We start from the raw sequence: 27,500 nt of genomic DNA, 5'->3' as shown, positions 1-27,500 counted from the left end.
CCATGCTAGGAGATACTTCCCTCCATGTTTGGCAAGAGAAAACGTATCTTGTGATGTGGACGAAGTATCGTGGCCCTACTCAGGCCAGAGAAGAGATGAAGGGTAGCTTAGCACTGGTGACTGCCCCCCCCCCCTACCAATTCCTGTACTGCCCCCCTGGGACCCCACACACACAATTGTGTTCTTTACTGTATTCTAAAGAATATACTTTTGGTTTACATATGTTTATGGTTTTGTTGTATGCTGCTGTATACAACAGTAATGTTTGGCCTAATAAATATTTTCTGTTTCTACATTGCATTGGTGTTTACAGTGTACTTGTTACCCCTCCATTGGTGTTTACAGTGTACTTGTTACCCCTCCATTGGTGTTTACAGTGTACTTGTTACCCCTCCATTGGTGTTTACAGTGTACTTGTTACCCCTCCATTGGTGTTTACAGTGTACTTGTTACCCCTCCATTGGTGTTTACAGTGTACTTGTTACCCCTCCATTGGTGTTTACAGTGTACTTGTTACCCCTCCATTGGTGTTTACAGTGTACTTGTTACCCTCCATTGGTGTTTACAGTGTACTTGTTACCCCTCCATTGGTGTTTACAGTGTACTTGTTACCCTCCATTGGTGTTTACAGTGTACTTGTTACCCTCCCAGTGTACTTGTTACCCTCCATTGGTGTTTACAGTGTACTTGTTACCCCTCCATTGGTGTTTACAGTGTACTTGTTACCCCTCCATTGGTGTTTACAGTGTACTTGTTACCCTCCATTGGTGTTTACAGTGTACTTGTTACCCCTCCATTGGTGTTTACAGTACCCCTCCATTTGTTACCCCTCCATTGGTGTCTACAGTGTACTTGTTACCCCTCCATTGGTGTCTACAGTGTACTTGTTACCCCTCCATTGGTGTTTACAGTGTACTTGTTACCCCTCCATTGGTGTCTACAGTGTACTTGTTACACCTCTCAGCAGATTACTTTCACTGTAGAACATTGTGTTGAAATGTAGATATAAGCCTATGAAAGACCAAAGAGCTTTAGATTTAGAACAACAGTGTTTACATGGTATATCCAGACATGTACTATGATGAAAACAGTGTTTACATGGTATATCCAGACATGTACTATGATGAAAACAGTGTTTACATGGTATATCCAGACATGTAGTATTATGAAAGCAGTGTTTACATGGTATATCCAGACATGTAGTATTATGAAAGCAGTGTTTACATGGTATATCCAGACATGTACTATTATAAAAGCAGTGTTTACATGGTATATCCAGACATGTACTATTATGAAAGCAGTGTTTACATGGTATATCCAGACATGTAGTATTATGAAAGCAGTGTTTACATGGTATATCCAGACATGTAGTATTATGAAAGCAGTGTTTACATGGTATATCCAGACATGTAGTATTATTGAAAGCAGTGTTTACATGGTATATCCAGACAGACATGTACTATTATGAAAGCAGTGTTTATGGTATTATGTACTATTATGAAAGCAGTGTTTACATGGTATATCCAGACATGTAGTATTATGAAAGCAGTGTTTACATGGTATATCCAGACATGTACTATTATGAAAGCAGTGTTTACATGGTATATCCAGACATGTACTATTAGAAAGCAGTGTTTACATGGTATATCCAGACATGTAGTATTATGAAAGCAGTGTTTACATGGTATATCCAGACATGTACTATTATGAAAGCAGTGTGTATATCCAGACATGTAGTATTATGAAAGCAGTGTTTACATGGTATATATGTACTATTATGAAAGCAGTGACATGGTATATCCAGACATGTAGTATTATGAAAGCAGTGTTTACATGGTATATTACATGGTATATCCAGACCAGACATGTACTATTATGAAAGCAGTGTTTACATGGTATATCCAGACATGTAGTATTATGAAAGCAGTGTTTACATGGTATATCCAGACATGTAGTATTATGAAAGCAGTGTTTACATGGTATATCCAGACATGTAGTATTATGAAAGCAGTTTACATGGTATATCCAGACATGTACTATTATGAAAGCAGTGTTTACATGGTATATCCAGACATGTACTATTATGAAAGCAGTGTTTGCCATTTGATGCAAATGCATCATTCTGACACGTGTTCATGGCATTTTGAATGCAGTGTTACATTTTGAAGGAGATGTGAGGCATTTAGCATTTTGTGTGTGCAGTTTTGGGAATTGCGTGTAGAGTTTTGAAAAAAAGGAGACAGTTTTGAAAACGTGTGTAAGCAGTTGGAAAAAACTTTAATGGATTCTGGAACCATTGAAATACATTCCAGTTCTGGGAAACGGTCCTTCCTGCCTTCCTGCTAAACAGTTTGAATGTGTGTACTTTTATTTTCAGGATTTTCCCTTTAATCCGCAACACTTCATCAGCACAGTAGTCGTTGAAAAACCCAACGACAACCTCAATCATTTCAAAGGTTACATGTGAGTATTAGCAACAACAACAACAACAACAACAACAACAACAACAACAACAACAACAACAACACTATTATACTGTATCCAAAGAGGCCAACCAAACCAGTCATGTTGTGTATGAATGAAGCCAAGCTAAATGGACGAATACGTTACTGTATTTCTCCTGATGCTCTAAATCACATATGTCAGAGTCAAGGCCCGCGGGCCACATCCGCCCGCGAGAAGGTTTTACGGCCCCTGGGATGATCTTGATTTATTATTAGAACCGGCCCGCAGACCGCAGCAAGCCGGCAGCCCGCAGATCTTTTACACGCACCAATACTACATTTCCCACAATGCAACGGTGACGCACCGAGCAGTAGGCTGCTTCATTTCAATATTTATTGGCACAGCAGTTGTAAGCATCACAGTAAAATTAACTTTCAGATACCCATCAAAAATGGCAAAACGGAAGGTGGACACTGAGAACCGGGGTTTCAAACAAGGTGGGAGTCGGAGTATTTGTTCACGGAGGTAGCTGGAAAACCTGTGTGTCTTCTGTGTGGAGAAAGTGTGGCGGTACTGAAAGAGTATAATCTGAGACGACATTATGAAACGAAACACGCGGACAAAAACAAGAATATGGACATGGAACAAAGGCTACAAAAGGCAGAGGAATTAAAACGAGGCCTCAAATCTCGACAGGCTCTGTTCAAAAAAGCCAAATCACAAGGCCAGGCTGCTGTCAAGGCCAGTTTTATTTTGGCAGAAGAGATCGCTAAATCAGCCCGGCCATTTACGGAGGGGGATTTCATCAAAAACTGCATGATTAAAGTTTGTGACGAAGTTTGCCCAGAAAAAAGGCAACTCTTTTTAAATGTGAGTCTGAGCAGAAACACCATTGCCGAGAGAGTAGACCAGTTGTCCATCAATCTAAAAGAGCAGCTTGTGAAAAAGGGAAAAGATTTCATTGCATATTCCTTGGCTGTGGATGAGAGCACCGACATTTCTGACATTGCCCAGTTGTCAATTTTCATCCGCGGAGTGGACTCCAGCCTAAGCGTGACAGAGGAGTTTTTGGCTTTACGTCCTATGCATGGCACAACTACGGGGCATGATTTGTATGAAGAGGTGTCAAGATGTGTAAATGAGATGGAGCTGCCTTGGGAAAAACTCGTGGGTTTGACAACCGACGGAGCACCTGCGATGTGTGGACACAGGAGCGGACTGGTGGCGAAGATACGGGAAAAGATGCAAGAGGAAAACGCGACAGGTGAGCTGACAGCTTATCATTGTATCATACACCAGGAAGCGTTGTGCGGTAAAGCCTTGAAAATGGAGCATGTAATGAGCATCATCACGCGCACAGTTAACTTTATCAGAGCCAAAGGTTTGAATCACCGCCAGTTCAAGGCATTTCTGACGGAGTTAGAAACGGAGCATGGTGATTTGCCTTATCACACAGAGGTGCGATGGCTAAGCCAGGGAAAGGTGCTTCAAAGATGTTTCGAGCTTCGTGAGGAGATTTGTCTGTTCTTGGACAGCAAAGGGAAAGACACAACACAACTCCGAGACGAAATGTTTCTGTGTGAAATGGCTTTTCTGTGTGACATTACGAGTCATCTGAATGCAATGAACTTGCAGCTGCAGGGTCGGGATCGTGTCATCTCTGATATGTACAGTACAGTGAAGGCATTTAAAACCAAACTGACTCTGTGGGAGACACAGATGCGGAAAGAAAATTTGAGCCACTTTCCCAGCTGCCAGACCATGAAAGAGAAGCTCTCTACCAGTGCGTTCCCGAGCGCACAGTTGGCTGATAAAATAGGTATGCTTGCCGCTGACTTTCGACGCCGATTTGCTGACTTTGAAGCACAAAAAGCAGGTTGGAACTGCTCGGTAACCCATTTGCTGTTGACGTGGAAAGCTCACCACCAAACCTCCAAATGGAGTTGATTGACCTCCAATGCAATGATGCACTGAGGGCAAAATATGCGGCAGTGGGTGCTGCGGAGTTCGCCCGTTTCCTCCCGACACAATGCCCCAGCTGCGCATCCAGGCTGCTCAAACGTTGTCTATGTTTGGCAGCACATACCTGTGTGAACAACTGTTTTCTTTGATGAACTTGAACAAAACATCACACAGAAGTCGACTTACTGCTGAACACCTCCACTCAATTCTGAGGATTTCCTCAGCTCAGAGCCTTACCCCGAACATTGATGAACTTGTGGAAAAGATGGGACACCACCAAGTATCACCCTCAACCTCAAACAAGTGAACATTACTGTGCAATCACATATTTAGAGTTTTTACTCAGTTCAAGTTTAAAAGTTAAAGTTTAATATTTGTTTTCACTGCATGTTACTTCTCCTTAAACAAAGTGTTGTTTTTGATTAATAGATTTTTGCACTTTATTTTATTGTATTTCAATCCAATTATATTTTAAAAATATTTCAGTTGAGTGGATGATAGAAAATTGCTATTATTGTTTTTTCTTTGAAGTAAATTTAGCCCACTTTTGCTAAAATAGAAAATATAGGCTACTGATGGTGCCTTGAATACCGGTTTCTTTCATTTAATGTTCATGTTATGGGGATTTTTATATAAAGGAAATTTGTCTTTTGTGTCTGTTGAAAATTAAAGATTACTGACAGAGCCATAAGAAAATATTGCTTTATTTATCTGATCATATTGGAATATATTTGTTAGGTTTTCAGTAGGTTCAATTAGGTTCACTAGACTATATGCGTCATTTAAAAATTTTTCAATGAACATTCGAACAGTCCGGCCCTCGGCTTGTAGCTAAATTTTTTATTTGGCCCTCCGTCCATTTGACTTTGACACCCCTGCTCTAAATAAACCATTACTTTCCATTATTTCTCCTGATGCTCTAAATAAACCATTACTTTAAAGTATTTCTCCTGATGCTCTAAATAAACCATTACTTTACTGTATTTCTCCTGATACTCTAAATAAACCATTACTTTACTGTATTTCTCCTTATGCTCTAAATATACCATTACTTTACTGTATTTCTCCTGATGCTCTAAATAAACCATTACTTTACTGTATTTCTCCTGATGCTCTAAATAAACCATTACTTTACTTTATTTCTCCTGATGCTCTAAATAAACCATTACTTTACTGTATTTCTCTTGATGCTCTAAATAAACCATTACTTTACTGTATTTATCCTGATGCTCTAAATAAACCCATTACTTTACGGCTCTAGCAGCTTCTCACCAACGTTCTTAGAGCCCCGTAGCTTTTATAGCAGCCCCTATGTCCACTCTCCAGTCCAGTTAGGCCATAAAGTGAGAGAATTAATGAATAGGCTGCGTCTGAAATTGCATCCTGTTCCCTATGTAGTGCACTACTTTTGACTAGGGCCGTAGGGCATGGCACCCTATTCCCTATGTAGTGCACTACATTTGGACGCACTACAGTGTCCTACATTTGGGGTCACTACCTTTGGGTGCCATTTTGGACACGTCCATGGAGAATATATAGGGGGTAATGAATACCTAATGAGACGTGAGTGTAAAAGAGATGGTCCCTACTCTGGGTCTCTCTGCAGAGAGACGGCTGATAACAGGAAGTTGGGCTTTGGGATTGACAGTCTGCTGCTGAGGGGGTGTACCGTCAGAAACACAGACCACGCAGCTGGGTTCGTGGTGTACGCAGGTGAATATGACCTCTGACCTCTGACCTCTGAGCTCTACTGTTACATCTTTACGTTCCTGGTTAGGTTATTACATTTACGAAGTTCGTTAATTACAGCAATGGGAACATTTGAGTCTTTAAATTGGAACACCAGAAAAGACGATGAGCCTCATTTGAGTAAACACTTACCTGCTTGTGACCACGTAGCGGTTTACTTGCGGCTCGCCGATGGCCAAGTTGGCGCCGCTACAGCGTTTCGCTCATCTCTTGTTTCAGGCTGTGAGACCAAGTCCATAACTACAGACCCAGGTACAAACGCAGAAAACTGGAACGCAAGATGAACATGCACGTGCTCTTCTGTGTCATTGTGCTCTTCTGCATGTGCCTTATAGGAGCGCTTGGTAAGTTGAACCTGCAGTTCACCCCAATTCCAATACCATACAATCATGGTAGCACAATATTTGAAGGATACACACCTACATAAATACCTGATGATAATATATTTGTAAACCATACCAAGCCGTATAGGAGAACTAGGTAAAGTTAACCTATCCTACATTAATTACCATACAATTACTACATCATATTGTACTAATATACCTTCCCTATCAACATATAGGTCTACGTACTGATATAGCCAAGACAACTGCATCTTCTAGCAGTGCACTGTATAAAGAAGTTAAGTCCCAAATGACACCTTATTCCTTACATAATGCACTACATTTGACCAGAGCCCAATAGGCCCTGGCAAAAAAAATAGTGGACTAAGTAGGGAATAGGGTGCCATTTGGGATACACTTCAGCTCGCAGGGTTAATAACTAGTTAACTAGACACCGGGCCTGACAGGACAGCTCACAAAGCTTCTGCTCTTTTCTGTCCATATTAACACATGGATGGGTGGAAGAGGCAGGGCCAGGAGCAAGGAAGGAGGGTGTGGTCAAAACAACACATTCACTAGCCAAGGTTAATGTTCTCATCCAGTGACCTTTATAGGAAGACATTGACCAGTGATCAGGATCAGGTCGTAAGGTTAACTGTCTAATACATTGAACTTTATACACTCATAAAGGCTGTCCCCACCGACAAAACACTTTTTGGTTCCTGTAAGAACTCATTTGGTGTCCATGTAGAACTTCTTTGCGTAAAAGGTTTTACATGGAACTCGAAAGGGTTCTAATCTGGAACCAAAAGGGTTCTACTTGGAACCAAAAAGGTTCTTGACAAGGGTTTTCCTATGGCAAGGTTCAAGATTGCATTTTTTTTTCTAAGAGTCTAGGAAGTAATGTAAACATTGATCAGGTCCAGCAAGATTAATGTTGTAATCCATGGACCTTTATAGGAAGACATTTAAACATCAGTCATTGGCGGGCAATCAGTATATAGAGTGAAGAAGAAGAGGGGAAAGGAGAGAGGAAAAAGTGACAGAAACAACCCCTGTTCTGAGGTGGAGGAGTGTGATTAATCCACCTGTCCTTACTGTCCTTTTTCTTTCATACCCACCTCTCCTCTCATCCTCTTCTTACCCTCCTCTCCTCTCATCCTGTTCTTACCCTCCTCTCCTCTCCTCCTGTTCTTACCCTCCCCTCCTCTCATCCTGTTCTTACCCTCCTCTCCTCCTGTTCTTACCCTCCTCTCATCCTGTTCTTACCCTCCTCTCCTCCTGTTCTTACCCTCCTCTCCTCTCATCCTGTTCTTACCCTCCTCTCCTCTCCTCCTGTTCTTACCCTCCCCTCCTCTCATCCTGTTCTTACCCTCCTCTCCTCCTGTTCTTACCCTCCTCTCCTCTCATCCTGTTCTTACCCTCCTCTCCTCTCCTCTCCTCCTGTCCTTACCCTCCTCTCCTCTCCTCTCATCCTGTTCTACCCTCCTCTCCTCTCCTCTCATCCTGTTCTTACCCTCCACTCCTCTCATCCTGTTCTTACCCTCCTCTCCTCTCATCCTGTTCTTACCCTCCTCTCCTCTCATCCTGTTCTTACCCTCCTCTCCTCCCATCCTGTTCTTACCCTCCTCTCCTCTCATCCTGTTCTTACCCTCCTCTCCTCCTGTTCTTACCCTCCTCTCCTCTCCTCCTGTTCTTACCCTCCTCTCCTCTCCTCTCATCCTGTTCTTACCCTCCTCTCCTCTCCTCTCATCCTGTTCTTACCCTCCTCTCCTCTCCTCTCATCCTGTTCTTACCCTCCTCTCCTCTCATCCTGTTCTTACCCTCCTCTCCTCTCATCCTGTTCTTACCCTCCTCTCCTCTCATCCTGTTCTTACCCTCCTCTCCTCTCATCCTGTTCTTACCCTCCTCTCCTCTCATCCTGTTCTTACCCCCTCTCCTCTCATCCTGTTCTTACCCTCCTCTCCTCTCATCCTGTTCTTACCCTCCTCTCATCCTGTTCTTACCCTCCTCTCCTCTCATCCTGTTCTTACCCTCCTCTCCTCTCATCCTGTTCTTACCCTCCTCTCCTCTCCTCCTGTTCTTACCCTCCTCTCCTCTCCTCTCATCCTGTTCTTACCCTCCTCTCCTCCTGTTCTTACCCTCCTCTCCTCTCATCCTGTTCTTACCCTCCTCTCCTCTCATCCTTTTCTTACCCTCCTCTCCTCTCATCCTGTTCTTACCCTCCTCTCCTCTCATCCTGTTCTTACCCTCCTCTCCTCTCATCCTGTTCTTACCCTCCTCTCCTCTCATCCTGTTCTTACCCTCCTCTCCTCTCCTCTCATCCTGTTCTTACCCTCTTCTCCACTCCTCTCATCCTGTTCTTACCCTCCTCTCCTCTCCTCTCATCCTGTTCTTACCCTCCTCTCATCCTGTTCTTACCCTCCTCTCCTCTCATCCTGTTCTTACCCTTCTCTCCTCTCATCCTGTTCTTACCCTCCTCTCATCCTGTTCTTACCCTCCTCTCCTCTTATCCTGTTCTTACCCTCCTCTCCTCTCATCCTGTTCTTACCCTCCTCTCATCCTGTTCTTACCCTCCTCTCCTCTCATCCTGTTCTTACCCTCCTCTCCTCTCATCCTGTTCTTACCCTCCTCTCCTCTCCTCCTGTTCTTACCCTCCTCTCCTCTCCTCCTGTTCTTACCCCCTCTCCTCTCATCCTGTTCTTACCCTCCTCTCCTCTCATCCTGTTCTTACCCTCCTCTCCTCTCATCCTGTTCTTACCCTCCTCTCATCCTGTTCTTACCCTCCTCTCCTCTCATCCTGTTCTTACCCTCCTCTCCTCTTATCCTGTTCTTACCCCCCTCTCCTCTCATTCTGTTCTTACCCTCCTCTCCTCTCCTCTCATCCTGTTCTTACCCTCCTCTCCTCTCCTCTCATCCTGTTCTTACCCTCCTCTCCTCTCCTCTCATCCTGTTCTTACCCTCCTCTCATCCTGTTCTTACCCTCCTCTCCTCTCATCCTGTTCTTACCCTTCTCTCCTCTCATCCTGTTCTTACCCTCCTCTCATCCTGTTCTTACCCTCCTCTCCTCTTATCCTGTTCTTACCCTCCTCTCCTCTCATCCTGTTCTTACCCTCCTCTCATCCTGTTCTTACCCTCCTCTCCTCTCATCCTGTTCTTACCCTCCTCTCCTCTCATCCTGTTCTTACCCTCCTCTCCTCTCATCCTGTTCTTACCCTCCTCTCCTCTCATCCTGTTCTTACCCCCCTCTCCTCTCATCCTGTTCTTACCCTCCTCTCCTCTCATCCTGTTCTTACCCTCCTCTCCTCTCATCCTGTTCTTACCCTCCTCTCATCCTGTTCTTACCCTCCTCTCCTCTCATCCTGTTCTTACCCTCCTCTCCTCTTATCCTGTTCTTACCCCCCTCTCCTCTCATCCTGTTCTTACCCTCCTCTCATCCTGTTCTTACCCTCCTCTCCTCTTATCCTGTTCTTACCCTCCTCTCCTCTCATCCTGTTCTTACCCTCCTCTCCTCTCATCCTGTTCTTACCCTCCTCTCCTCTCATCCTGTTCTTACCCTCCTCTCCTCTCATCCTTTTCTTACCCTCCTCTCCTCTCCTCTCATCCTGTTCTTACCCTCCTCTCTACTCATCCTGTTCTTACCCTCCTCTCATCCTGTTCTTACCCTCCTCTCTACTCATCCTGTTCTTACCCTCCTCTCCTCTCATCCTTGTCTTACCCTCCTCTTGTCCTTTCTCACCTCCTTTTGCTCCATTCCTTGTCCTTCCTCTTCTACTTCCTTTCACTCCATTCTCTCACCCCTTTATCCCCTTCTCCCTCCCTCCTTTTCCCCTCTCCTTCCCCAAACTGGTCATTACATCTGGCTGGAGTCATTTCCCAGCATGCCTCTCTTCCTGATACCAGACAGCCATGGTCATCTGGACCCGCCCCCTCTGTCTAGCTTCTACATGTTCTTGACTATGATCATACTACTGCAGGTAGCGAAAGTGTGTGTGTATGTGTGTATGTTCGGAGAAACATCATGATCGGTGAACAGCCATAAAGCATTTGTGTGTCTGTGAGTTTGAGTGTGCACCAGTATGACATCACTCTGACTGTGACTGTTGGACAACCATCAACCCTTCCTTCCTTCCTTCCTTCCTTCCTTCCTTCCTTCCTTCCTTCCTTCCTTCCTTCCTTCCTTCCTTCCTTCCTTCCTTCCTTCCTTCCTTCCCCTTCCTTCCTTCCTTCCCCTCCCCCTCCCCTCTCTCCCTCCTCCCTTCCTCATCTCTTCCTTCTCTTCCTCCCTCCTATCTTCCTCTCTCTCTCCTCTCTCCCTCCTCATCTCTTCCTTCTCTTCCTCCCTCCTCTCTTCCTCTCTCTCTCCTCTCTCCCTTCTCATCTCTTCCTTCTCTTCCTCCCTCCTCTCTTCCTTCTCCTTCATATCCTGATTCCCATCTCCTTGTACGTATCCATTGAAATTGTGAAGGCGGGTCAGGTGTTTTTCATCACTAACGACATAGACCTGTATGATGAAGGGTAGAACCCTCAACATCACTGAGGACCTGCGACAGATTCACTACATCTTCTCGGACAAGACTGGTACCCTCACCATCATGAGAACCGAATATGCACACAACAAGAATGGTAAAGAAACAATGGGAACTGTAAAGAAACAATGGGAACTGTAAAGAAACAATGGGAACTGTAAAGAGACAATGGGAACTGTAAAGAAACAATGGGAACTGTAAAGAAACAGTGGGAACTGTAAAGAAACAATGGGAACTGTAAAGAAACAATGGGAACTGTAAAGAAACAATGGGAACTGTAAAGAAACAATGGGAACTGTAAAGAAACAATGGGAACTGTAAAGAAACAGTGGGAACTGTAAAGAAACAATGGGAACTGTAAAGAAACAATGGGAACTGTAAAGAAACAATGGGAACTGTAAAGAAACAATGGGAACTGTAAAGAAACAATGGGAACTGTAAAGAAACAATGGGAACTGTAAAGAAACAATGGGAACTGTAAAGAAACAATGGGAACTGTAAAGAAACAGTGGGAACTGTAAAGAAACAATGGGAACTGTAAAGAAACAATGGGAACTGTAAAGAAACAATGGGAACTGTAAAGAAACAATGGGAACTGTAAAGAAACAATGGGAACTGTAAAGAAACAATGGGAACTGTAAAGAAACAATGGGAACTGTAAAGAAACCATGGGAACTGAAACCAGTTGAACATGCCCTGCTGTTCAAATAGCATCCGAGGACCTTTGTACCCAAAAGACATTAGTTGATTGTGACCGTCAAGGTCGCTGGATGTCATTTGAGCTCTTCCACTAGTTTATTTTTTGAGGTATTTTAATAGGACTTGCTTCAGCATTGATGTTTGTTGGTGGTCCAGTCTTTGATGGTATAATAAACTAATGAAGGAATGTGCCTTTACGTATCCTCATCACAAGTTCCACAAACCCCCCACTGGCTTATCAACTTTAACCCTGGTTTCAACCATCTGGACCACAGTTTAGCAGGTACTGCTATGGGAATCTACCTCTCTCTTGTTATCAACACAATGTTTCCTCATATCTCTCAGAACATTCAAATGTTTTTAAAGACTAAACAGAATATTGTGGGGCTCTGGCCTTGAGCCAGGCCCCTGAAATGCTGATGCAGTTTTAATTAGGGGTTCTAGCACCAGTAATGATGAAAAATGGCCCTTTCTAGTTTCATCTGGTTCTGTAGTCTACAGACTGTAATCTGCTCCAGGATGGGTTTATGCTGTCTAGCCAACTCCTATGATCATTAAACATCAACAGGAGTTGGCTATACAGCACAAACAGATACGGGCCCAGTTTATACTAACTGAGTGAGTACAGTGAATATGTTTTGGCTCTCCTCTCCAGATGTCCGTCTGCCTGTCCCTGGGGAGGCTGATGACACAGAGGAAGAGGTTCCCTTCCACCAGAGACCACTCCCTTTGAGGACAGGATGGACCCTGGAAGACAACCATGACCATGACCCAGAAGTAATACAATGTTGCCATGGTGCCCAGCGACCTCACAGGAACAAGGAAGGAAGTGCCTAGGGGGAAGTAGCATTCAGCAGTCCACTGGTGAGATTATAGCTTTATGATAACAACAACAATAGAAACAATGTATTTGTTAGGCTGAGTACCCAATGTATCCATACCGCTCAAGCAAGAACGTTTTGGATGGTAAAATAATTCAAATAACTCAACCTAAAACACATCACATCAACATCAACATTATATCAACATTATATCTCATCAACAGTATATCACATCAGCATTAACATTATATCACATCAACATTATATCACATCAACATCAACATTATATCACATCAACATTATATCACATCAACATTATATCACATCAACATTATATCACATCAACATTATATCACATCAACATTATATCACATCAACATTATATCACATCAACATCACATCAACATTATATCACATCAACATTATATCAACATCACATCAACATTATATCACATCAACATTATATCACATCAACATTATATCACATCAACATTATATCACATCAACATCAACATTATATCACATCAACATCACATCAACATTATATCACATCAACATTATATCACATCAACATCAACATTATATCACATCAACATTATATCACATCAACATTATATCACATCAACATTATATCACATCACATCAACATCAACATTATCATATGTCACATCAACATCATATCAACATTATATCACATCAACATTATATCACATCAACATTATATCACATCAACATCACATCAACATTATATCAACATCAACATTATATCACATCAATAATTAATATCACATCAACATTATATCACATCAACATCACATCAACATTATATCAACATCAACATTATATCACATCAACATTATATCACATCAACATTATATCACATCAACATTATATCACATCAACATTATATCACATCACATCAACATCACATAAACATTATATCACATCAACATTATATCACATCAACATTATATCACATCAACATTATATCACATCAACATCAACATTATATCACATCAACATTATATCACATCAATATCACATCAACATTATATCACATCAACATTATATCACATCAACATTATATCACATCAACATTATAACATCAACATTATATCACATCAACATTATATCACATCAACATTATATCACATCAACATCAACATTATATCACATCAACATTATATCACATCAACATAAACATTATATCACATCAACATTATATCACATCAACATTATATCACATCAACATAAACATTATATCTCATCAACATTATATCACATCAACATCAACATTATATCACATCAACATTATATCACATCAACATCAACATTATATCACATCAACATCAACATTATATCAACATTATATCACATCAACATTATATCACATCAACATTATATCACATCAACATCAACATTATATCACATCAACATTATATCACATCAACATCAACATTATATCACATCAACATTATATCACATCAACATCAACATATATATCACATCAACATTATATCAACATTATATCACATCAACATTATATCACATCAACATTATATCACATCAACATCAACATTATATCACATCAACATTATATCACATCAACATCAACATTATATCAACATTATATCACATCAACATTATATCACATCAACATTATATCACATCAACATCAACATTATATCACATCAACATTATATCACATCACATCAACATTATATCAACATTATATCACATCAACATCAACATTATATCACATCAACATTATATCACATCAACATCAACATTATATCACATCAACATTATATCACATCAACATTATATCACATCAACATCAACATTATATCAACATTATATCACATCAACATTATATTATATCAACATTATATCACATCAACATCACATCAACATTATATCACATCAACATCAACATTATATCAACATTATATCACATCAACATTATATCACATCACATCAACATTATATCACATCTCATCAACATTATATCACATCAACATCAATATTATATCAACATTATATCACATCAACATTATATCACATCAACATCAACATTATATCAACATTATATCACATCAACATTATATCACATCAACATTATATCACATCAACATCAACATTATATCACATAAACATTATATCACATCAACATTATATCACAGCAACATTATATCACATCAACATTATATCACAGCAACATTATATCACATCAACATTATATCACATCAACATTATAACACATCAACATCAACATTATATCAACATTATATCACATCAACATCAACATTATATCAACATTATATCATATCAACATCAACATTATATCACATCAACATTATATCACATCAACATTATATCACATCAACATTATATCACAACAACATTATATCACATAACAACATCAACATTATATCAACATTATATCACATCAACATTATATCACATCAACATTATATCACATCAACATTATATCACATCAACATTATATCACATCAACATTATATCAACATCACATCAACATTATATCACATCAACATTATATCACATCAACATTATATCACATCAACATTATATCATCAACATCAACATTATATCACATCAACATTATATCACATCAACATTATATCACATCAACATCACATCAACATTATATCACATCAACATCAACATTATATCACATCAACATTATATCACATCAACATTATATCACATCAACATTATACATCAACATTATATCACATCAACATTATATCACATCAACATTATATCACATCAACATTATATCACATCAACATTATATCACATCAACATTATATCACATCAACATCATATCACATCAACATTATATCACATCAACATCAACATTATATCACATCAACATCAACATTATATCACATCAACATCAACATTATATCACATCAACATTATATCACATCAACATTATATCACATCAACATCAACATTATATCACATCAACATCACATAAACATCAACATTATATCACATCAACATTATATCACATCAACATTATATCACATCAACATCAACATTATATCACATCAACATCAACATTATATCACATCAACATCAACATTATATCACATCAACATTATATCACATCAACATTATATCACATCAACATTATATCACATCAACATCAACATCAACATCAACATTATATCACATCAACATCAACATCAACATCAACATTATATCACATCAACATTATATCACCTCAACATAAACATCAACATTATATCACATCAACATTATATCACATCAACATTATATCACATCAACATCAACATTATATCACATCAACATTATATCACATCAACATCAACATTATATCTCATCAACATTATATCACATCATCATTATATCACATCAACAATATATCACATCAACATCATACACATCAATATCACATCAACATTATATCACATCAACATTATATCACATAAACATTATATCACATCAACATTATATCACATCAAAATTATATCACATCAACATTCATATCACATCAACATGTATATCACATAAACATTATATCACATCAACATTATATCACATCAACATTATATCACATCAACATCAACATTATATCACATCAACATTATATCACATCAACATTATATCACATCAACATTATATCACATCAACATCATATCACATCAACATTATATCACATCAACATTATATCACATCAACATTATATCACATCAACATTATATCACATCAAAATTATATCACATCAACATCATATCACATCAACATTACATCAACATTACATCACATAAACATTATATCACATCAACATTATATCACATCAAAATTATATCACATCAACATCATATCACATCAACATTACATCACATAAACATTATATCACATCAACATTATATCACATCAACATTATATCACATCAACATTATATCACATCAACATCACATAAACATTATATCACATAAACATTATATCACATCAACATGATATCACATCAACATTATATCAACATCAACATTATATCACATCAACATTATATCACATCAACATCAACATTATATCACATCAACATTATATCACATCAACATTATATCACATCAACATTATATCACATCAACATTATATCAACATCAACATTATATCAACATCAACATTATATCACATCAACATTATATCACATCAACATTATATCACATCAACATTATATCAACATCAACATTATATCACATCAACATTATATCACATCAACATAAACATCAACATTATATCACATCAACATTATATCACATCAACATTATATCACATCAACATCAACATTATATCACATCAACATTATATCACATCAACATCAACATTATATCACATCAACATTATATCACATCAACATTATATCACATCAACATTATATCACATCAACATTATATCACATCAACATTATATCACATCAACATTATATCACATCAACATTATATCACATCAACATTATATCACATCAACATCAACATTATATCACATCAACATTATATCACATCAACATCACATAAACATTATATCACATAAACATTATATCACATCAACATGATATCACATCAACATCAACATTGAATCACATCATATCAACATCATATCAACATCACATTACATCACATCCACAGTAGGTTGCAGTAGTAGGTTGCAGTAGTAGATTGCAGTAGTAGATTGCAGTAGTAGATTGCAGTAGTAGATTGCAGTAGTAGGTTGCAGTAGTAGATTGCAGTAGTAGATTGCAGTAGTAGATTGCAGTAGTAGATTGCAGTAGTAGATTGCAGTAGTAGATTGCAGTAGTAGATTGCAGTAGTAGATTGCAGTAGTAGATTGCAGTAGTAGATTGCAGTAGTAGATTGCAGTAGTAGATTGCAGTAGTAGTTTGCAGTAGTAGATTGCAGTAGTAGATTGCAGTAGTAGATTGCAGTAGTAGGTTGCAGTAGTAGATTGCAGTAGTAGATTGCAGTAGTAGGTTGCAGTAGTAGGTAGCATCAAACATATTTCCACTTTGACATTGTGGGGGTAGTAACAAAAAAAGTGACCCCCCCCAAAAAAAATACTCAATTGAATCCATTTTAAATTCAGGATGTAACTCAACAACATTTGTAAAGAACTTACTGAAGGCGCTGTACTCCACAGCCCATACCGCATTAATACTTTCATAACCAACCCCGTCCCATAGAGGTACAGTGGAGCAGTATGGTGTTTCATTCTGTCCCCCTGTCCTGTCTGTGTACAGGAAACAGAGGTGGTGACAGACAGAAAGCTACTTCAGCATGTTCTGAGAGGTGGTGCCAGACAGAAAGCTACTTCAGCGTGTCCTGAGAGGTGGTGCCAGACAGAAAGCTACTTCAGTGTGTCCTGAGAGGTGGTGACAGACAGAAAGCTACTTCAGCGTGTCCTGAGAGGTGGTGCCAGACAGAAAGCTACTTCAGCGTGTCCTGAGAGGTGGTGACAGACAGAAAGCTACTTCAGCGTGTCCTGAGAGGTGGTGACAGACAGAAAGCTACTTCAGCGTGTCCTGAGAGGTGGTGCCAGACAGAAAGCTACTTCAGTGTGTCCTGAGAGGTGGTGCCAGACAGAAAGCTACTTCAGTGTGTCCTGAGAGGTGGTGCCAGACAGAAAGCTACTTCAGTGTGTTCTGAGAGGTGGTGCCAGACAGAAAGCTACTTCAGCGTGTTCTGAGAGGTGGTGCCAGACAGAATGCTACTTCAGCGTGTTCTGAGAGGTGGTGCCAGACAGAATGCTACTTCAGCGTGTTCTGAGAGGTGGTGCCAGACAGAAAGCTACTTCAGCGTGTTCTGAGAGGTGGTGCCAGACAGAATGCTACTTCAGCATGTTCTGAGAGGTGGTGCCAGACAGAATGCTACTTCAGCGTGTTCTGAGAGGTGGTGCCAGACAGAAAGCTACTTCAGCGTGTTCTGAGAGGTGGTGGTGACGGGGCAGAGGGACACGACCACTGCCTGGAAAGAGATCTCTACCTGGACATCTTCTTAGCTCTCGCTGTCTGCAACACGGTGGTGGTTTCCACGGCAACGCAGGCTCAGACTCAAAGACGGAGAGTGAGTCGTGCTCTGTTCCACGTGTTCCGTTCCTCTTCTCCGTTCTCTTCTCTTCACTGTGACCCTGACTTGGTGTAGGAGAGAGGAAGATGGGATGCGGAAGAGGGAAGGAGGAGAAGAGAGGAGGAAGAGTGGAGGAAGAGGGGGAGGAAAGGAGGGAGAGATGGAGATGGGATGAGGAGGAGGGAAGAAGGAGAAGCGAGGAGGAGGAGTGGAGGAAGAGGGGGAGGAAAGGAGGGAGAGAGGGAGATGGGATACAGAGGAGTGAAGAAGGAGAAGCGAGGAGGAGGAGTGGAGGAAGAGGGGGAGGAAAGGAGGGAGAGAGGGAAATGATTTTGTGACCTCAACTTCTAAGACCGCAGGTTATATAACAATATTTGATCTTCGTGATCGATCCTGATGGTTGAAAATGTGCAATTTGATCAGAACAGGATTTCTGGGAAGTACATTTTACTCATAGGATATCTGTAGGGTAGAGTTCTGCCCTACAGTCCAGATATCTGGCAGTAAGGCTATAGTTCTGCCCTACAGTCCAGATATCTGGCAGTAAGGCTATAGTTCTGACCTACAGTCCAGATATCTGGCAGTAAGGCTATAGTTCTGCCCTACAGTCCAGATATCTAGCAGTAAGGCTATAGTTCTGCCCTACTGTCCAGATATCTGGCAGTAAGGCTATAGTACTGCCCTACAGTCCAGATATCTGGCAGTAAGGCTATAGTTCTGCCCTACAGTCCAGATATCTGGCAGTAAGGCTATAGTTCTGCCCTACAGTCCAGATATCTGGCAGTAAGGCTATAGTTCTGCCCTACAGTCCAGATATCTGGCAGTAAGGCTATAGTTCTGCCCTACAGTCCAGATATCTGTCAGTAAGGCTATAGTTCTGCCCTACAGTCCAGATATCTGGCAGTAAGGCTATAGTTCTGCCCTACAGTCCAGATATCTGGCAGTAAGGCTATAGTTCTGCCCTACAGTCCAGATATCTGGCAGTAAGGCTATAGTACTGCCCTGCAGTCCAGATATCTGGCAGTAAGGCTATAGTTCTGCCCTACAGTCCAGATATCTGGCAGTAAGGCTATAGTACTGCCCTGCAGTCCAGATATCTGGCAGTAAGGCTATAGGTCTGCCCTACAGTCCAGATATCTGGCAGTAAGGCTATAGTACTGCCCTGCAGTCCAGATATCTGGCAGTAAGGCTATAGTACTGCCCTACAGTCCAGATATCTGGCAGTAAGGCTATAGTTCTGCCCTACAGTCCAGATATCTGGCAGTAAGGCTATAGTACTGCCCTACAGTCCAGATATCTGGCAGTAAGGCTATAGTACTGCCCTACAGTCCAGATATCTGGCAGTAAGGCTATAGTACTGCCCTACAGTCCAGATATCTGGCAGTAAGGCTATAGTACTGCCCTGCAGTCCAGATATCTAGCAGTAAGGCTATAGGTCTGCCCTACAGTCCAGATATCTGGCAGTAAGGCTATAGTACTGCCCTACAGTCCAGATATCTGGCAGTAAGGCTATAGTTCTGCCCTACAGTCCAGATATCTGGCAGTAAGGCTATAGTACTGCCCTACAGTCCAGATATCTGGCAGTAAGGCTATAGTACTGCCCTACAGTCCAGATATCTGGCAGTAAGGCTATAGTACTGCCCTACAGTCCAGATATCTGGCAGTAAGGCTATAGTACTGCCCTGCAGTCCAGATATCTGGCAGTAAGGCTATAGTACTGCCCTGCAGTCCAGATATCTGGCAGTAAGGCTATAGTACTGCCCTGCAGTCCAGATATCTGGCAGTAAGGCTATAGCACTGCCCTGCAGTCCAGATATCTGGCAGTAAGGCTATAGCACTGCCCTGCAGTCCAGATATCTGGCAGTAAGGCTATAGTACTGCCCTGCAGTCCAGATATCTGGCAGTAAGGCTACAGCACTGCACTGCAGTCCAGATATCTGGCAGTAAGGCTATAGCACTGCACTGTAGTTCAGATATCTGGCAGTAAGGCTATAGTACTGCCCTGCAGTCCAGATATCTGTCAGTAAGGCTATAGCACTGCCCTGCAGTCCAGATATCTGGCAGTAAGGCTATAGTACTGCCCTGCAGTCCAGATATCTGGCAGTAAGGCTATAGCACTGCACTGTAGTTCAGATATCTGGTAGTAGGAACAGTGAGGTAAGCAGTGAAGAGAAATCCAATTTATGTATTTCAGCAGAGCCATCAATTAAATTAGTCTGCCTCTTTATCTATCTACTTCTCAGATTTATCTTGAATTATATACTTCCTCTGTCCTCACTGGAAACGTTGTTGGCCAAAACGTTCTCCTTCTCTCCCATCAGTGGTCAGTGTTAATTTACCTAATTGCTCTTTGAGGCTCCAGACAAAATGTCTAGGTCCCTTTTTACTAAATTAACCACACACACACACACACACACACACACACACACACACACACACACACACACACACACACACACACACACACACACACACACACACACACACACACACACACACACACACACACACACACACACACACGCACGCACACACACACACACACACACACTAGACATGGCACGACATGGGGAGATACGCCCTCGTTAATTTGATTACCCAGAGTTCCTGATTGGGTCGGGGAAGTACGAGAGAGGCCGGCGGGCTGTCCCAAGAACTCAGGATGGGAAGGTCAAAACAGTAATTCCTATTGGTTAAGTGGGCGTGCCCCTTGTGGTGTAATGACAGGCAGACCGGAGTTGCTGATTGGATGATCAGAACACAGTTTCTTCATGGTCTCATCAGACCAGTGGTAGAAAAACTACTAAATTGTCATACTTGAGTAAAAGTAAAGATACTTTAATAGAAAATTACTCAAGTAAAAGTGAAAGTCATCCAGTAAAATACTACTTGAGTAGATGCAGAGCCTCGGTCCGATGCCATTAAAATGTCATTTACCACCTTCACAAGTGCCGTCTCAGTGCTATGATGAGGTCTAAAACCAGACTGAAGCATTTCGTATACATTGTTTGTCTTCAGGAAGGCAGTGAGTTGCTGCGCAACAGCCTTTTCTAAAAATTTTGAGAGGAATGGAAGATTCGATATAGGCCGATAGTTTTTTGTATTTTCTGGGTCAAGGTTTGGCTTTTTCAAGAGAGGCTTTATTACTGCCACTTTTAGTGAGTTTGGTACACATCCGGTGGATAGAGAGCCATTTATTATGTTCAGCATAGGAAGGCCAAGCACAGGAAGCAGCTCTTTCAGTAGTTTAGTTGGAATAGGGTCCAGTATGCAGCTTGAAGGTTTAGAGGCCATGATTATTTTCATCATTGTGTCAAGAGATATAGAACTAAAACACTTGAGCATCTCTCTTGATCCTAGGTCCTGGCAGAGTTGTGCAGACTCAGGACAACTGAGCTTTGAAGGAATACGCAGATTTAAAGAGGAGTCCGTAATTTGCTTTCTAATAATCATAATATTTTCCTCAAAGAAGTTCATGAATTTATCACTGCTAAAGTGAAAGTCATCCTCTCTTGGGGAATGCTGCTTTTTAGTTAGCTTTGCGACAGTATCAAAAAGGAATTTCGGATTGTTCTTATTTTCCTCAATTAAGTTAGAAAAATAGGATGATCGAGCAGCAGTAAGGGCTCTTCGGCACTGCACGGTACTGTCTTTCCAAGCTAGTCGGATTCCTTATATTAAGCAAACCAGATGGCACAACTTTGAAAATGTTGTATTTATTTATGGATAGCCAGGGGTCACACTCCAATACTCAGACATCATTTACAAACAAAGTATTTGTCTCTGTCTCTGTTTCCCTCTGTCTCCCTCTCTCTCTGTCTCTGTCTCTGTCTCTACTCCAGCCAACATCCCCAGACCCAGGCTGGTAGTGGACATTGCTGATCAGCTATACTACGAGGCAGAGAGTCCAGATGAGACAGCCCTGGTGTACGCTGCCAAGGCGTACGGCTTCACCCTATTGGCCCGTACCCCAGACAGCGTCACAGTGAGGTTACCTCACGGACAAGAGCTGACCTATCAGGTGCTGGTCACCCTGACCTTTGACCCCATCAGGAAGAGGATGTCGGTGGTGTTGTGTCATCCAATCACCAGGGAGATAGTGATGTATACCAAAGGGGCGGACTATACAATGATGGAGCTTTTAGAGACTCCTTATGCAGGTAGGCTTATAAGTACTGTATGGTTCTATATGATACTGTATGGTACTGTATGGTACTGTATGGTTCTGTATGGTTCTGTATGATACTGTATGGTTCTGTATGGTACTGTATGGTACTGTATGGTTCTATATGGTACTGTATGGTTCTGTATGGTACTGTATGGTTCTATATGGTACTGTATGGTTCTATATGATACTGTATGGTTCTATATGGTACTGTATGGTTCTATGTGATACTGTATGGTTCTATATGGTACTGTATGGTTCTATATGATACTGTATGGTTCTGTATGGTACTGTATGGTTCTATATGGTACTGTATGGTTCTGTATGGTACTGTATGGTTCTATATGGTACTGTATGGTTCTGTATGGTTCTGTATGGTACTGTATGGTTCTATATGGTACTGTATGGTTCTGTATGGTTCTATATGGTACTGTATGGTTCTATATGGTACTGTATGGTTCTATGTGATACTGTATGGTTCTATATGGTACTGTATGGTTCTATATGGTACTGTATGGTTCTATATGGTTCTGTATGGTTCTGTATGGTACTGTATGGTTCTATATGGTACTGTATGGTTCTGTATGGTACTGTATGGTTCTATATGGTACTGTATGGTTCTATATGGTACTGTATGGTTCTATATGGTACTGTATGGTTCTATGTGATACTGTATGGTTCTATATGGTACTGTATGGTTCTATATGATACTGTATGGTTCTGTATGGTTCTGTATGGTTCTGTATGGTTCTATATGGTACTGTATGGTTCTGTATGGTACTGTATGGTTCTATATGGTACTGTATGGTTCTGTATGGTTCTGTATGGTACTGTCTGTATGGTTCTGTATGGTACTGTATGGTTCTGTGTGGTACTGTATGGTTCTGTATGGTACTGTATGGTTCTATATGGTACTGTATGGTACTGTATGGTTCTGTATGGTTCTGTATGGTTCTGTGGTACTGTATGGTTCTATATGATACTGTATGGTACTGTATGGTTCTGTATGGTTCTGTGTGGTACTGTGTGGTTCTATATGATACTGTATGGTACTGTATGGTTCTGTATGGTTCTGTATGGTACTGTATGGTTCTATATGGTACTGTATGGTTCTGTATGGTACTGTATGGTTCTATATGGTACTGTATGGTTCTGTATGGTACTGTATGGTTCTATATGGTACTGTATGGTTCTGTATGGTTCTGTATGGTACTGTATGTATGGTTCTGTATGGTACTGTATGGTTCTATGTGATACTGTATGGTTCTGTATGGTACTGTATGGTTCTGTATGGTACTGTATGGTACTGTATGGTTCTGTATGGTTCTGTGTGGTACTGTATGGTTCTATATGGTACTGTATGGTTCTATATGGTACTGTATGGTTCTGTATGGTACTGTATGGTTCTATATGGTACTGTATGGTTCTGTATGGTTCTGTATGGTACTGTATGGTTCTATATGGTACTGTATGGTACTGTATGTATGGTTCTATATGGTACTGTATGGTTCTATATGATACTGTATGGTTCTGTATGGTTCTGCATGGTACTGTATGGTTCTATATGGTACAGTATGGTACTGTATGTATGGTTCTATATGGTACTGTATGGTTCTATATGGTACTGTATGGACCTGTATGTATGGTTCTATATGGTACTGTATGGTTCTATATGGTACTGTATGGTACTGTATGGTTCTATATGGTACTGTATGGTTCTGTATGGTACTGTATGGTTCTGTGTGGTACTGTATGGTTCTATATGATACTGTATGGTACTGTATGGTTCTGTATGGTTCTGTATGGTACTGTATGGTTCTATATGGTACTGTATGGTTCTATATGGTACAGTATGGTACTGTATGTATGGTTCTATATGGTACTGTATGGTTCTATATGGTACTGTATGGACCTGTATGTATGGTTCTATATGGTACTGTATGGTTCTATATGGTACTGTATGGTACTGTATGGTTCTATATGGTACTGTATGGTTCTGTATGGTACTGAATGGTACTGTATGGTTTTATATGGTACTGTATGGTTCTATATGGTACTGTATGGTACTGTATGGTTCTATATGGTACTGTATGGTTCTATATGGTACTGTATGGTTCTGTATGGTACTGAATGGTACTGTATGGTACTGTATGGTTTTATATGGTACTGTATGGTTCTATATGGTACTGTATGGTACTGTATGGTTCTATATGGTACTGTATGGTTCTATATGGTACTGTATGGTTCTATATGGTACTGTATGGTTCAATATGGTACTCTATGGTACTGTATGGTTCTATAAGGTACTGTATGGTACTGTATGGTTCTATATGGTACTGTATGGTTTTATATGGTACTGTATGGTACTGTATGGTTATGTATGCTACTGTATGGTGCTGTATGGTACTGAATGGTACTGTATGGTACTGTATGGTTCTATATGGTACTGTATGGTTCTATATGGTACTGTATGGTTCTATATGGTACTGTATGGTTCAATATGGTACTGTATGGTACTGTATGGTTATGTATGCTACTGTATGGTGCTGTATGGTACTAAATGGTACTGTATGGTTCTATATGGTACTGTATGGTACTGTATGGTACTGTATGGTTATGTATGGTACTGTATGGTACTGTATGGTACTGTATGGTTATGTATGGTTATGTATGGTACTGAATGGTACTGTATGGTACTGTATGGTACTGTATGGTACTGTATGGTTCTATATGGTACTGTATGGTACTGTATGGTTATGTATGGTTCTATATGGTACTGTATGCTACTGTATGGTGCTGTATGGTACTGTATGGTACTGTATGGTTCTATATGGTACTGTATGGTACTGTATGGTTATGTATGCTACTGTATGGTGCTGTATGGTACTGAATGGTACTGTATGGTTCTATATGGTACTGTATGGTTCTATATGGTACTGTATGGTTTTATATGGTACTGTATGGTTCTATATGGTACTGTATGGTACTGTATGGTACTGTATGGTTATGTATGGTTATGTATGGTACTGAATGGTACTGTATGGTTCTATATGGTACTGTATGGTGCTGTATGGTACTGTATGGTACTGTATGGTACTGTATGGTTATGTATGGTTCTATATGGTACTGTATGCTACTGTATGGTGCTGTATGGTACTGTATGGTACTGTATGGTTCTATTTGGTACTGTATGGTACTGTATGGTTATGTATGCTACTGTATGGTGCTGTATGGTACTGAATGGTACTGTATGGTTCTATATGGTACTGTATGGTTCTATATGGTACTGTATGGTTTTATATGGTACTGTATGGTTCTATATGGTACTGTATGGTACTGTATGGTTATGTATGCTACTGTATGGTGCTGTATGGTACTGAATGGTACTGTATGGTTCTATATGGTACTGTATGGTGCTGTATGGTACTGTATGGTACTGTATGGTTCTATATGGTTCTATATGGTACTGTATGGTTTTATATGGTACTGTATGGTTCTATATGGTACTGTATGGTACTGTATGGTTATGTATGCTACTGTATGGTGCTGTATGGTACTGAATGGTACTGTATGGTTCTATATGGTACTGTATGGTGCTGTATGGTACTGTATGGTACTGTATGGTTCTATATGGTTCTATATGGTACTGTATGGTTCTATATGGTACTGTATGGTTTTATATGGTACTGTATGGTACTGTATGGTTATGTATGCTACTGTATGGTGCTGTATGGTACTGAATGGTACTGTATGGTTCTATATGGTACTGTATGGTGCTGTATGGTACTGTATGGTACTGTATGGTTCTATATGGTTCTATATGGTACTGTATGGTTCTATATGGTACTGTATGGTTTTATATGGTACTGTATGGTACTGTATGGTTATGTATGCTACTGTATGGTGCTGTATGGTACTGAATGGTACTGTATGGTTCTATATGGTACTGTATGGTGCTGTATGGTACTGTATGGTACTGTATGGTTCTATATGGTTCTATATGGTACTGTATGGTTCTATATGGTACTGTATGGTGCTGTATGGTACTGTATGGTACTGTATGGTTCTATATGGTTCTATATGGTACTGTATGGTTCTATATGGTACTGTATGGTTTTATATGGTACTGTATGGTACTGTATGGTTATGTATGCTACTGTATGGTGCTGTATGGTACTGAATGGTACTGTATGGTTCTATATGGTACTGTATGGTGCTGTATGGTACTGTATGGTACTGTATGGTTCTATATGGTTCTATATGGTACTGTATGGTTCTATATGGTACTGTATGGTTTTATATGGTACTGTATGGTACTGTATGGTTATGTATGCTACTGTATGGTGCTGTATGGTACTGAATGGTACTGTATGGTTCTATATGGTACTGTATGGTGCTGTATGGTACTGTATGGTACTGTATGGTTCTATATGGTTCTATATGGTACTGTATGGTTCTATATGGTACTGTATGGTTCTATAAGGTACTGTATGGTACTGTATGGTTCTATATGGTACTGTATGGTTTTATATAGTACTGTATGGTACTGTATGGTTCTATATGGTACTGTATGGTGCTGTATGTTACTGTTAAATAAGACAGGTGCATATAAATGTAACTATAATAGCATCGTCATGTGACATGATTGGTAAAAAATGCTGGGCCCTGTAGACACAGTTACCTGGTCA

The 27,500-nt window shown here is 40.3% G+C and overlaps 1 protein-coding gene across 1 annotated transcript in view; it reads left to right on the top strand.

The window, feature by feature from the left end:
* LOC127913715 (phospholipid-transporting ATPase VB-like) overlaps positions 1-27,500 on the top strand; it is a 53,380-nt gene that overhangs the window by 7,126 nt on the left and 18,754 nt on the right. The window contains 6 exon segments of the mRNA XM_052486962.1: positions 6,014-6,120; positions 6,390-6,498; positions 10,327-10,457; positions 10,904-10,997; positions 10,999-11,105; positions 22,490-22,807. Coding sequence (XP_052342922.1) covers positions 6,014-6,120; positions 6,390-6,498; positions 10,327-10,457; positions 10,904-10,997; positions 10,999-11,105; positions 22,490-22,807 — 866 coding nt within the window.

This window comes from Oncorhynchus keta, chromosome 30 (assembly GCF_023373465.1).
Source record: "Oncorhynchus keta strain PuntledgeMale-10-30-2019 chromosome 30, Oket_V2, whole genome shotgun sequence".
In the NCBI taxonomy this organism is placed as follows: domain Eukaryota; kingdom Metazoa; phylum Chordata; class Actinopteri; order Salmoniformes; family Salmonidae; genus Oncorhynchus; species Oncorhynchus keta.
Note: the sequence above shows the minus strand (reverse complement) of the source record. Positions and strands in the feature narration are given on the sequence as shown.